At 36.6% G+C, this 14,054-nt stretch overlaps 1 protein-coding gene across 1 annotated transcript; it reads left to right on the top strand.

Annotated features, from left to right (window-relative positions):
• Window positions 1–1,957: 1,957 nt before the first annotated feature.
• On the top strand, window positions 1,958–4,565 carry RPS29 (ribosomal protein S29). The gene is made up of 3 exons (XM_003756383.3): window positions 1,958–2,097; window positions 2,340–2,439; window positions 4,411–4,565. The coding sequence occupies exons 1-3, from the start codon at window positions 2,036–2,038 to the stop codon at window positions 4,417–4,419; spliced, it is 171 nt and encodes a 56-aa protein (XP_003756431.1). The 5' UTR covers window positions 1,958–2,035; the 3' UTR covers window positions 4,420–4,565.
• Window positions 4,566–14,054: the final 9,489 nt, after the last annotated feature.

Below are 14,054 nucleotides of genomic sequence, written 5' to 3'. Positions count from 1 at the left end.
ACTGGTTCCTTTTAGGATTAAGTACAAACTCCTGTAGCATGTAAAACCTTTCAAAACCTGACTCCAGCCTATCTTTCCAGATTTTATTGCACATTACTGTCATTTTTGTACCGTCTGGGGTATGCTGGAGCCAGTTTAAACAGATTTTCAAAAAACAATTGCTAAATTTTCAACACCCGCCTTAAATTTACATCCCAGAAATCTGCAAATGTTACAAATAGGGGCTAGATTGATTTGTTGATTGTTGAGACTTAAGAAAGTGTTGGAGAAACTGTTAATAAAGCAAATTAAATTTATAAGTGTATTGTAAGTACATTTTTTTTGAGAGACTGTCATTAAACATCTTCCTATTCTTTGAATAAAACTTTCCATCTACTTCTCCCTCAGTTCTGCTCACTAAAGTGACATGGAAGATAGAAGAAATTTAACTCAATCCCTTCAATAGTTACTAGTTTACTTCTCACAATTATTTTGCATGTATTTTGCATATAAAGGATGTTGTTCTACACACGCATAATATGCATACTATTTTTCCCAATAGAATATAAAATTATGGAGAACTGTTTTTTCTTTCAAATTTTTGGTTTTGTATTCGCAGCTCTGAGTACAATGCCTTAAAGTGTATTAAAGGATTAAAAAAAAAAAAAAAAAAAAAAAAACTTGTTGAATGCCAAAGTTTATCAAAGTAATTTGCAAAGGGATACATTTTTAAATATGTGAAATTTGTTAGATTATTTTGTGAACTCTGGTGTAAGACTTGTCTGTCTCCCTAGCTCTTAGCACTGTACCTTGGTATATAGTAGTAATTTTATTATTTGAAGCTTGCGATCCTACATTTTTCTTCCATATGTCTATCAGTTGCACACCTTCAGGTTTTACTGGCTGTACTAATCTTTTAGATAGTTATTCTATACTAATTATACTGGTTTTACATAGACATATAGAAGAATAGTATAATATTATAGTTTCAATTAATTTATTGTGTATCTGCTTATGTACGCTTTCCTAAGGGCTGGGGAGACAGGAGAAAAAAAAAAAGAGAGAGAACCAGTCACTGCTCTCAGGAAGCTCCCATATTAATCTAACAAGCTTCACTTGTTAGTACGAATTTCTTCAGAAAAACAAAACAAAATATCCCCCAAACTGAAGTTACATAGTGTTACAGAAATGTAAGTTATTATTTTCTAAGCATTGAGAAATGTAGAAATGATAGTGATTCACTGCTTAAATGCATTTTCACATGCTTAAGGGGGATTGGAATTTAAAAGTGCAAATTATTCCTTTCAGTCTAAAAGCATCTCCTACTGTCAACATTTTGGCTCGTGTCGTCTTAATTGTATTTTTCCTTAATCCTTCCAGTAGGAGTCAGTACTGAGTCGGAGGAAAATAAACATTTTCTGTTTAGAAAAGTCTAGTTTCAGTATGAAGAAATCATTTACCGGAGTCAAAAGTAACTGTACTTCTAAAGTATTTTTAACAGGTAATCTTATTTTTAAGATTTTGCAGTTAAAAAGAGACCGTGTCTCACTATCTTGCCCAGGCTGGAGTACAGTGGCTATTCACAGGCGCGATCCCACTACTGATCGGCACGGGAGTTTTGACCTGCTCCGTTTCCGACCTGGGCCGGTTCACCCCTCCTTAGGCAACCTGGTGGTCCCCCGTTCCCAGGGGGTCACCATATTGATGCCGAACTTAGTGCGGACACCCGATCGGCATAGCACACGGCAGCCCAGAACTCCTGGGCTCAAGCGATCCTCCAGCCTCAGCCTCCCGAGTAGCTAGGACTACAGGCGCGCGCCACCACGCCCGGCGGAGGCTTAGGCTTGCATTTTAGTTAATCAAGACTTCGGGGCCGTGACGTCACCCGAGGAGGCAGTCCTAAACTTCAGTTTGCCCCTTTCTTAGAGCTTCACTAGGTTTCGCTGCGCGTGCGCCTACGAAGTGACGTCGCCTTGCGTGACGCGGAACCGGGGCTTGAAGAGCACATGCGTGGACTGTTTCTTCCCTTTTGTCTCGTGTCTTTGCTGTCGGCGCCATGGGTCATCAGCAGCTCTACTGGAGTCACCCTCGCAAATTCGGCCAGGGTTCCCGATCGTGGTGAGTTCTGGCCCGACTTCTTGAGGAAACCTTTGCTTGAGCAGAGGGCCGTGTCCCGTCGGGCCCCGGAGGAGGCGGCAGTGGCAGGGAAGGGCGTTGGGGCCTTCCCGGGGTCTGAGCCGCAGTGACGGTCATGGCGGCCCCGGACGCGCCTGCGGTTTGACGAGGGGGAGGCAGCTGGGAGGGGGTGGCCGCCGTGTGTTGGGGCTTTCGTCTGACCAAGCCGCCCTTTTTCCCCCCAGCCGCGTCTGTTCGAACCGGCATGGCCTAATCCGCAAATACGGCCTCAACATGTGCCGCCAGTGTTTCCGGCAGTACGCGAAAGACATCGGCTTCATCAAGGTAGGTGTGCGGGGTTGGGATCCCTGCGTTCCCTCCTTGGAGATGATCTCTAGCGTCAAGTATTGTTTACTCCACGAAGAACCCCTTTGCCTAAATACGCTTTGGGGCCTGGAATCCCTTTGGAACATTGTTGGATAACAAATTCTCTTCTGTCCTACAAATAAGGCAATTGTGGCAATATAGAAGTACCTTGCGTTGCCCTTAAACTTTAGATCCTTTTATTTTTTGTGTCATAGGCCCCACATGAATTTTGGTGAAACTATTGGACCTTTCTCTGATTTTAATACAAATAAATAGCTAAAATAGAATTATACGAATGTTTATGCCAGCAGGTTAAGCCATATTTTAAATATTCAAGTGGTAGAATAGTTGCAATTCCAAATGAGAAATAACAAAACGGGTAATTTTGAAATTAGAATTAATTTTTCATTGGTTGATAGGATAAAGCTGGACTAGAACTTTTTTTTTCCTGAGGCAATTGGGATGAAGTGACTTGCCCAGAGTCACACAGCCAGGAAGTGTCCGAGACCAGACTTGTAATCGGGTCCTCCTGACTTGAGGGCTGGTGCTCTATCCACTGCGCCATCTAGCTGTCCCTGGCTGGATATATTTTTAAGTGCCCATTATAGTTTAGGCACGTTCTTGGGTTGCCCAGGAATACAAATACTCAACTCTACAGTATTTAACTTATGCCGAAGTAAATATAAGAATGTGTCCAATTAATATAAAGTCTTTTGGGAGGAATCTAAATTGGTTATAATCAGAAGGATCCGCTATTTGAAAGCGGCATTAAATTGTTAAGGAGTTCAGGGATCTGAGAGGGTGAGAAGAATGCATTCCAGCTATGGTGGAGGGGGGTGTATGCATAAAGGATGGGGAAAGTACATGCAGGACATGACATACATTGTAGTGATTATGGTCCTCTGCTTAAAGACTGTAAGACTAGAAGTAGGAAGTGCATACCCCTTGACTAAAATCTGTATGAAGTACTGCAAAGGACAGTCTGCTTTCAAGAAGCTTACCATCTAATGAGGGAGATATAAAAAAAACTGTACAATCAAGAAATACTGGCTAAATTGGAAGGTAGTAATGTTACAGTACTTCAATATATAGAAGAAATACATGTGTAGAATATAGAAATATATAGAAGAATAGTATTTTAGTTTTCACTTTCAGGAAACCCAGAGGTAGAGATTAGGATGAAGAGAATTCAAGACTAATGAAAATGCCCAGTCTAACATGAGGAATAGAAGGGGCGGCAAATAACATTAAATTAAGTTTGGGAGGATTGGGGTAGCAAGGTAGGAAACCTAAGAGAGGTCAGGTTTTGAAGTTTTTGAATGCCAAATATAATTTTATATTCCTGGAGATGAGGGAGCCACTGAAATTTAGTGAGTCTGATTATGGTGACATGATCTGATGGCTTTAGGAAGATTATAATCTCACAGCTGATTGGAAAGTGTTGAGAATGAAACCTAGGTTGCTAGCCTCTGAGACTGGGATTGTGGTGATATGAACAGTAGAAATAGATAGATAGTGTGTGTATAGGTATAGGAAAAAGTTAGGAATGGAGGAATAGAGTGGTGATAATGGGTTCAGTTTTCAACTTTTGTAAAAAATCTGAATTTTAGATATTTTAAGGGGTAGCCATTCATTTTGACATATCCAGTAGGCAGTTGGGGAGATGATGATTTTGAAGTTAAGACTAAATCTTCAGTAGTATATGAATGATATGAATCTTTGGGAGCTAATGAAATCACTGAGTATAGTATAGAGGGAAACTGAAAAGGGGATACTTGTGGGATATTCTGGAGTTGTCCCATGGGGGAATGAAAATTTCTGGAAGGAAAACAAATTGTGTTGAAAATCTTTTCTTTTGGTTAATATTTGTAGAGGTAAAGCATGCTGGGTGCATGATGAATATTGACAGAATGGTTGTAACATAACTTTTTTCTGTTTTGTTTTTTCCAGTTGGACTAAATGTTTATGGAAACTTCAACAACTTGCTTGCTTCAACAACTGCCATTTTACTGGACTTTGGATTTGATCTACCCCTTTAAAAGATGGATCCTGTTGTACATACTATGCTAATTTGCATATATCATTAAAAAGGTCATCCTCAATTATGTTGATTTAGTGTGAATTTATTGACTCACTGAGAAATTATGCAAAATAAGGCAAAAATTATATCTATTACTTAGTGTTGAATGTGATGAAAACAAATGAAGCATGGAAAATGTGTTTGCTTATAGTTTGACTTTGAATTTTCTCCCTATTAGATCTGTAAAGTCTCCAAAGTTATAACTGAACAGGAATCTTCTTAACAAATAAGTAGTTATCCAGTTTTTGCTTAAAAGCAAATTTTCAGAAGCAATTGCATGCCACAGTAGAAAGAGCACCAGCCCTGAAATCAGGAGGACCCGAGTTCATATCTAGCCTCAGACACTTAACATAGCTGTGTGACCCTGGGCAAGTCACTTAACCTCACTGCCCCAGCCCCCAACAAAACCACCCTTCTGATTAGGGAGGTAATTATCTCCCAGAATTATTTTCTTAGTTGTATTTCTAATTAACAAAAAAGGGCAACTATCAAAGAATAATTTCAGGTTGCTTACTGGATGACTAGAATGAGTACTTTTGTGGCAGAGTTTATTGAAACCAGGAACCCTTCATTTTCTTTTTTTTCCCTTAGTGTGTTTGTAAAATCAAAAAGAAACACCTAGGAATAACTGCTTCAGTTTAATTATTGGAATAATACCAAGATGCACATCATTATAGTTTATATTAAATTGCTTATCCAAAACAAATTGAACTGTGGGGAAGTCACAATCTCTGCTTTAGGCAGTTAATAGATTTAAATTGCAGAAGAGGTAGAATAGTAAAAGACCAGATTATAAGTTGAGTAGAAAGCAGAATGAAAACAAGTCACATAATGATTGCAATAAAAAGCAGCTGAAAATACAACAGTATTGCTGAGTCTAGGTGCTTACTGTAGCAGATATAAAGATGACTATTTAGCATTAGGTTCTGCTTTGTGACAAGATAAAAAGATGTGACATAAGCTCAGTTTTTGTTACGAAATAGAATTTTAAAGAAAGTTTGGTAAGTGATTCTCTCCCCTTATTAAAATTTCTAAAATTAGGGGAATATAAAAGATTGTTTCTCCTTTTTTATTATATATAAAATAAGTTTTATTACTCTTGCTCTAAGGGTCAAATTTTTTTTTACTGTTCACCTAACATTAGCATGAATAGTGCCCTACTGCTTTGTTATAGGTGGCTAATATTAGTGAGCTGTGTGCCTTTATGAAGTGAACCTCATTTGTTTTTATAAGGGGAAAACACTTAGGGTCGCCAAAATAAGGGACAGTAAGATGGTGCTTCAGATGGAGCACTGGCCCTGGAGTCCTAAAGACCTGAATTTAAATTTGACCTAATATTTTTTAGCTCAAAAAAATTACTATTTTAGACCGTTTTACTCTGAATTGTTCCTTAAGTATTTCAAGAGGATTAAAATGACTGAGCAAGAAAAAATTGAGACAAATCAAGAGAAAACTGCGTGGACTCCTCCAGGAGCAATCCAGGAGCAGAGATGAGTCTTCCAATTTCTATCCCAGTCTGAAGTCTGCAGAGGAATAATGAGATGTAAAAAATAAAAATTACTCCTGATGCCACATTTAGCAAGAGGTATGTGAATGGGCTGAATTTTTTCCAAATTCTGCATTTTGGTTATGTTCCTTAGGATTTCTTTCAAAGTCACCTTATCTGTGGATTCTATTTTAACTTTGCCATTTAGTTATTTGCTTATAAGCAATTGTAATTCAGAAAAAACATGGACTTCTGCTAAGTGAAACGAGAACCAGAATATTAGTATACAGTTACAATGCTGTGCAATGTTCAGCTAGGAATAACTTTTCTCAGCAATACAATGATCTGACAATTCTATCTCCGAAAAAAAAAAAAAAAACTGGTAGAGTCCAAAGGCAGATCAAAACACTATTTTTCACTTGCTTACTCTCTCAGGGAGAGAAAGTTTGGAATTCTTTTAAAATTTTATAAAAAAAAAAATGCAAGCAATCTATAACATGTATTGGACTACCTGCCTGAGGGGGAAAAGTTGGAGCAGGAGGTTTTGCAAGGGTCAGTGTTGAAAAACTACCCATTTTGTAAATAAAAAGCTAAAATTTTAAAAATGAATGTTAAGAATTGTCTTTACATATAACTGGGGAAAAATATTCTTAAAAGGAAAGACTTTTGGTATTTTTAGTATTACAATAAAACACAATATTATTACAATTTACTGTATTATAGTATTTTTTGGTATTTATTCCAATGTTATATTCCTTGATGCGTTTTATAAATTACTCATTTTTGGTGTAAGAGCTTTTTCAGTCTTTTGACTTTAAAATCTTATAGAATCGTGGATCTTTATTTGGTTAATAATTTAGTGACTTGTTGCTTAGATAAGGTTTAAAATCTCATTTTAAAAGCTGTATTATGTGAAAACCCTTCTTCCATAATTCTCATTTCTTTTCTAGTTTTTTTCCTTAGCACTCTGATAACCATTTAAAAATTTATTTTTAAAAAAATTCTTTCTCTTTTAGGAATTTTAGTTGAATGTGGCCAAATCTTTTGGATTTCTGCCTCAAGTATCCCCGAGACTCATTCTAGTCTGCTTCCTCACTTTTGACTTCAGTGTTGGTTATTCATATTTCGGGAAGGAAGGTCCTGTTGTTGCTTTCTTGGGATACTAAGTGTTATATTCAAAGATCTCTGGGAAAGCAAAATACTGGGACGGGAATTGACCACTCTTTCAGAGTCTATGGACTTGCGGAGTAAGCTATTGATGGACTCACCTGAACCCTATCAATCAGCTTTAAGTTTTTGCTATTTCCAGTGATACTATAGCTTTGTTTGTCCACAAATCCCTTTAGCCACAAATTCCTTCCTCCTCCACAAGTCTGAGAAGTAAATTATCTCATGTTCCTCTAATTTATTTATGATCTCATTCTTTATGCCAAAATCATGGACCCATTTTGATCTTATCTTGGTATATGGTGTTAAGTGTGGATCCATGCCCAGTAGGAGTAATTTTAAAAAGAAATGTTAAATTCTACCCAAAATGTTTTCCATTTTGTATCTGCTTGAATTCTCTGAGTTTATGATTTTAAAATGTGGATCTAAATTCAGATGCCAACAACCATTTCCTCCAAGTAATTACTTTTAAAATAGTTAATTCTTTCTTGTTTTTACCTTTAGTATGCAAACCAAACATAGATTTTTGGTTAGATGTCAGGTATTTGATTAGATGATTCCTACCCAACCCTCCATTTAAGACCAGCAAAAGCCAGTCATAGATTGATTCCTTCCTAAGCTGCACTTTGCACTTTCTCTACTATCTAGCTATCTATTGATATGTGGGTGAAAACCCATCCCCCTTTTTTATGCGTTATTGGAATAGAAGCTCTTTTGAGGAATTGTTTTTCTTTCTGCTCATGTATTTCCATTTAGTACAATGTTTAATTACAATGCTTAATACATTCTTGCTGACTGATTTATTCTATTCTGTTGATCTATTTTTCCATTTTTCCCAGTATCTTTTTGTTCAGTTTCAGATTTTATTTTTAAAATAATTTTTTTATTTTCAAAATGCATGCAAAGATAATTTTCAACATCCACTCTTGTTGGGTCATTTTGAAACCTTGTGTTCCAAATTTTTCTCCCTCCCTTTCCCTCATCCCCTAGACAGCAAGTAATAAATAAAATAAATTAAAATAACATTAAATAAATAAAATGTTGATGTGTGCAAATCCATACATATTGCCACAATTATACTGCATGAGAAAAATCAAAAAGGAAAAAAAATGAGAAAACAAAAAGTAAGCAAACAACAAAACCCTGAAAATACTATGTTATCCCACACTCTGGGTGCAGATGACTCTCCATCACAAGACTATTGGAACTGTTCTGAATCATCTCATTTTTGAAAAGAGCCATTGACTATCAGAATTGATGATGGGTCCTTTTCCCTATTTTATGATCTCTTGGGATATATGCCCAGTATAGACTGGATGAAAGAGTATGCATAGTTTGATAGCCCTTTGACCACAATTCCATATAGTTCCAGAATGGATGGATCAGTTTACAACAAACTTGCCAACAATGCATTAGTGTCCCAGGCAAAAGTCATCATCTTTTCCTGTCATCTTAGCCAATCTGGGAGGTATGTAGAGGAAACTCAGAGTTGTCTTAATTTGCATTTCTCTAGTCAATAGTGATGTGAATCAATAGTGAAAAAAGCATTTTCCCCTAGGACTAGAAATGACTAATTTCTTCATCTGAAAATTGTCTGTTCATAACCTTTGACCGTTTATCAGTTGTATTTTAGAAATTTGAATCACTTCTTTATATTTTAGAAATGAGGCTTTTATCAGAAGTATTGCATGTAAAAATTTTCCCAGTTTACTGCTTCCCTTCTAATCATGTTTGCATTGGTTTTGCTGGTACAAAAACTTTAACTTAATATAATTAAAATCATCCATTTTGCATTCTGTAATACTTAGGATACAAATTCCTTTTGCACAGATTTGAAAAGGAGACTATCCTTTGCTCTTCTAATTTGCTTATAATGTCACTCTATGGCTAAATCATGAACTCATTTTGACCTTATCTTCATATAGGGTGTTAGGTGGGGGTCAGTGCATAGTTTTTGCCATAGTAATTTCCAATTTTCCCAGTAATTTGTCAAATGGTGAGTTCTTAACCCAGAAGCTGGGATTTTGGGGTTTATTAAATACTAGATAACTCTAGTCATTGACTATTGTGTATTGTTTTTTTCTAACTCTGTAATTTCTATACATATTTCCACATTTATCATGCTGCTTAAGAAAAAAGATCAAAAAGTAAAAAAAAAAAATAAGAAAAAAGCAAGCACACAACAATAAAAAAGGTGAAAATACTGCATTGTGATCCGCGTTCAGTCCCCACCATCTTTTCTCTTGATGCAGATGGCTCTCTTCATCACAAGTCTATTGGAACTGGTCTGAATCACTTCATTAGTTAAAAGAGCCAAAGCCATCACAATTGATCATCACTTAATCTTGTTGTTGCTTTATACAATGTTCTCTTGGATCTGCTCACTTCACTTGGCATCAGTTCATGTAAGTCTCTCCAGGCTTTTCTGAAATCATCCTGTTGATCATTTCTTATAGAACAATAATAATCCATTACAGTCATATACCATAACTTTTTCAGCTATTCTCCAATTGATGGGCACTCAGAAAAACAAAACTTAAAAGGAAATTTTAAATCAACTGAAAAGATAAACGATGCAGACATAATTAGAGAAACAATTGTTCATCACTAGGTTGAGCTGTAATAAAAATGGCAATATTATCTAAATTAATTTTCTTAATTGGTTCTGTGCTAATCAAATGACCAAGGAAATATTTTGTAGAATTAAAATCATATGGAGAGACAAAAGGACAAGAATCTAAAGAGTAATCATGAAAAAAAAAAGAGGGGGTTATTGGTACAAAATTTCAAATTTCAAACTGTACTACAAGGCATTGAATGATTTGCTACTGATTAAAACAAGAGAGATTGATTAGTGAAATAGAATTGATACATATAGAGGAAACAGCAGAATAATCATTCAGTAAACTCAAAGATAATTACTAGGGAAAGGTCTCAATATTAAGTCCTACAGAAATTCATACCAACACCTTATACTATATACCAAGATAAACTCCAGATGAATATGTGACCTAAATATAAAAAGACACAAAGAAATTAGAAGAACAAAGAAGAAATTATCTTTCAGGTCTATAGTTGATATACTTCCTGACTAAAGAAGGGATAGAGAAGATCACAAAAGAAAAAGACAGTTTTCACATTTTAAAAGTTTTTTGCACAAACTGATGTAATTAAAGTTAGACAAATAAATAATGGGTAAAACCCTTGCAGAGAATAAAGGTTTTTTATATTGGAGATATATATATATATATATATATATAAGATTCAAATCTATAAGCCATTTTCCAATATATATCAAAAGGACATAAGCAGGCAGTTTTCAAAGGATAAAATCCAAATTATAAACAAGCATATGAAAAAATGCTTCCCAAACCCAATTCTTGATTCTCATGTGACCTCCATTTCATCCAACTCAGTTATTATTATTATTATTTTTTAATTTTAATTTTTTTTTGCTGAGGCAATTGGTTAAGTAACTTGCCTAGGGGTGACAGCTAGGAAGTGTCAAGTATCTGAAACCACTTTTGAACTAGGGTTCTCCTGACTTCAGGGCTAACCATTGTACCACCTAGCTGCCCCGAACTCTCAGTTCTTTCATAAGCCATTACCCCCAAATTAAGTACATTACCCTTTTTTCATCTTAATTCTTTGGGGTACCAACTCAACTCTTCATTACCCACTTCTTTTTAATCTCTTACTCCTTTGTTCTATTGTCTGTCATATCTTGCCACATTCCAAGCTTTAATTACCCTTATTACCTTTCTTCCTATTTATATTACTGAATGGAGCAAGTAGAAAAGACAAAATTGTGCTTGGGTTCACTACAAATTTATGGTCCATTATCTCAACAGAGCCCTCACTGTAGCAAGACAATCCTTTACACCTCTCTAACTGGTCTCCTATCTCACTCTTTTCTGGGAATATACCAATTTTTGCCTTTCCTCAAACTTCCCATAGAGCTCTCCATGCAAATGATTCCTAGATTCAGATATTCAATCCTAATCATTTGCTTAAGTTCAAGTCCTTCATCAGCCACTGTCCTTTAAACATCTCACATCGGTTGAGTTGTAGACATTGCAAATTGAATATGGAACCGTCCCCTTTTACCAACTTTCCTTTTACTAGTGAAGACACCATCTTTCAGTCTCCCAGACTCAGTCTAATTCTAGAATATCATTCTCATTTGTCCCACTTAGTGAGCCTTGCTCACTCTTTATACTACCTCTCCTACATATCGCTTTCTCTCCATTTGCATAGTTGTTATCCTATTTTAGGTCCTCCTTATTATCTCAGTATAATATTTGTAGTCTCTCTTCCTAGTATTTTCTCCACTCCCCCCCTCCCCACTCAATCCACCCTCTACTCAGCTACTAAAATGATTTTTCTTAAGTGTGGGTCTGCCTATGTCTCCCCTATTCAAGAAACTCCAAAGGTTTTGCATTACCTCCAAGAGCAAATATAAATCCTTCTTTTTGATATTTAAAGATCCTGGTGTGTAATGTCCGAGCTAGCTCTATGGAGGATCTTGGGATCAGCCAGAGTCCTTGGTCTTTAGGTGGAGAAATGAAGGAAACAGGAGAGCTACCACATAGTTGGTCAAAGATGGAGCCTGGAGCCTGAACTCTTCTCAGTCTGAGAGTGCTGCGGCCAAGGGAGCTCTGTCCCTCCCTTAGCCCTCAAATCTTTCAGTACGATTACCTCACTTCATCTGTTACATTGAGCATGTGCAGCCATAAGCAACTATTCTAAGCTATTCTCAATTCTTTCCTTCACCACTCATTTGATTTGAAATTACAAATATATTAATTTCTTGCTTAATTTTTTTCCAGGTACTCTTGTCCTTGTGGTTAATTTTTTTCTCTTAGTCTTGTCTTGAACTCCCTCATTGAATTTCTTTTCTTCTGAGTTTAATGCCCAGGCTTCTCCCAATGCATAGTATTTCTTCATTTCTTTGTGTCTGTTCATACTTCCAGCCTCATTTTTTGAACTTAAACTTTACTCCATCCAATACTTTTAGATGACCTGGACAAAATTCTGATTGGTTTTGGATTGGAATGGAGGAATAGGACTAGATCCCCACCCTCTTCAGGAATTCCAGGCTTTTGACTTAACCACCTGGAAGCTTGATTTACGTTTTGATTTGTGTCCCTTTTCTGACTCCTTTTCATTACATAATCTCAAATTCATAATTGTCTCCATGCCTTACTATGAGTAGGTAAGTTTCAAGAGGATTTTGTCATTTGTGTTGATCGCAGGCCTTCTGCTTCACAGGTGCTGCTCTGTTATTGCTTGGGCACTGACTGTCCAGATCTGAACACCAATCTGGCCCTTTCTCCTGCTATGACTTGGACATGGTCCTGTCTTCTGCTGCTGATTCATGCTTAAGTCTCCTGATTTCATGACTAGCTCTTTATGTTGAGATTCCTATAATATTCCATAAAAACAAAAATATCATCATAATAGTTTAAAATAATGGAATTGTGGCCGTAAGTAACCATAATATATGACATACATGTAATAAGGCTATCCTTCATATGTGTGACAGAGGGATGTTATTATGTGCCTAGAAGGGAAGCAGAATAGTCTATTCTTTCTACTTTTCTCCATAGGAGATTTTATTTCCTGCCAGGAGGGGAAGCAAGAAATAAGAACAAGAAATTGGTTACTCTGCTCACCTCACAGGAGTCCTAGGCTAGAGTTAGAACTGCTTCCTTAGGTATGAGTCTAGAGATGTGTTTTTTCAGGTACAATCTGAAAATTCTAATTACTAGTCAAGAAAGACCCCAAACTTTATATTCTAGGCTTGACTGACTTTGTCACCAAATACCAGTTCCACAATGAACACACATAGTAGCAAAGAATCCCATTTATCCAAATCAATAGCAAAACAGAAATCAGAGAAAGTATACATAGGAAACCATATACCAGATGATAGAGTGAAGAAGATCTCCCATTTGAAGTGAGATATGTCAGCTCAACCAAGAGTATCTCAGATCTCACTCAAGGGGAAAATTCCTTTAAGTCTCTAATGCCACTGGAGGGGAGAGGGACATAGTGGAGATTGCTAACTTCTTTCCAGAGACTTACCCTTCCTTCAGAAACCTGAAATGGAGTTGGCCTCTTCTCTCTCAAAACTGGAAGGTAAAATTGTCCAAAGTCTCTGCAGAGCCCAAGGAGACTGAACAAACTTCAAGAGCCTCAGAGCTCCCCTCCTGGATTCCCACTAATTCCACCCACTTGGACAAGAAGCACACCTGAGTTCCATCAAGGAAGAGAAAGTCCTATACCAATGTCATTTGGGACTAGGGTTGCACATACATTTCTCTCCTCACTGTTGAATTTGGCTTGCATTCTTCTGTGTGTTCTGATCATATCCAGTATTCACCCTTTTCCTTTGTGGCCTGTCTCTGCACTATCTGTACTTGGACTCTGAGGAATCAGCTATACCCTAAACTCCTTGGGCTTGTGTAGTTCTCAGAATTTTTCAACAAAGAGCCAGTTTTAGTACCCAAACCCTCTTTATCTGTCCTTGACTCTAGTGATGGTTTATAGCAGTACCCCATCTATACAAAAACAGTTTTTAAATATTACATGGAGTTGATCAAGGATAGATAGTATAATAAACACAGCAGGATGGTTATAAGGATGAATAAGAATTCCTGTTCCCAAGAATCTTCTACTCTTATCTAGTTATGGGAGTGAGGAATAATATGTGCATATGTATATAAATATAGTGAATATCATAAGAGTAGTACAAAGCATAGCTGGGGTTCAGAATAGAGAAAGATTATATTTGAGTGAGATCAAGCTTTATGGAGGAAATAATGGGAAGCCATTAAAGTTTTTTGGGCAGGGATTTTA

The sequence above is a fragment of the Sarcophilus harrisii genome, chromosome 2 (assembly GCF_902635505.1).
Source record: "Sarcophilus harrisii chromosome 2, mSarHar1.11, whole genome shotgun sequence".
Taxonomy (NCBI): Eukaryota; Metazoa; Chordata; class Mammalia; order Dasyuromorphia; family Dasyuridae; genus Sarcophilus; species Sarcophilus harrisii.
Note: the sequence above shows the minus strand (reverse complement) of the source record. Positions and strands in the feature narration are given on the sequence as shown.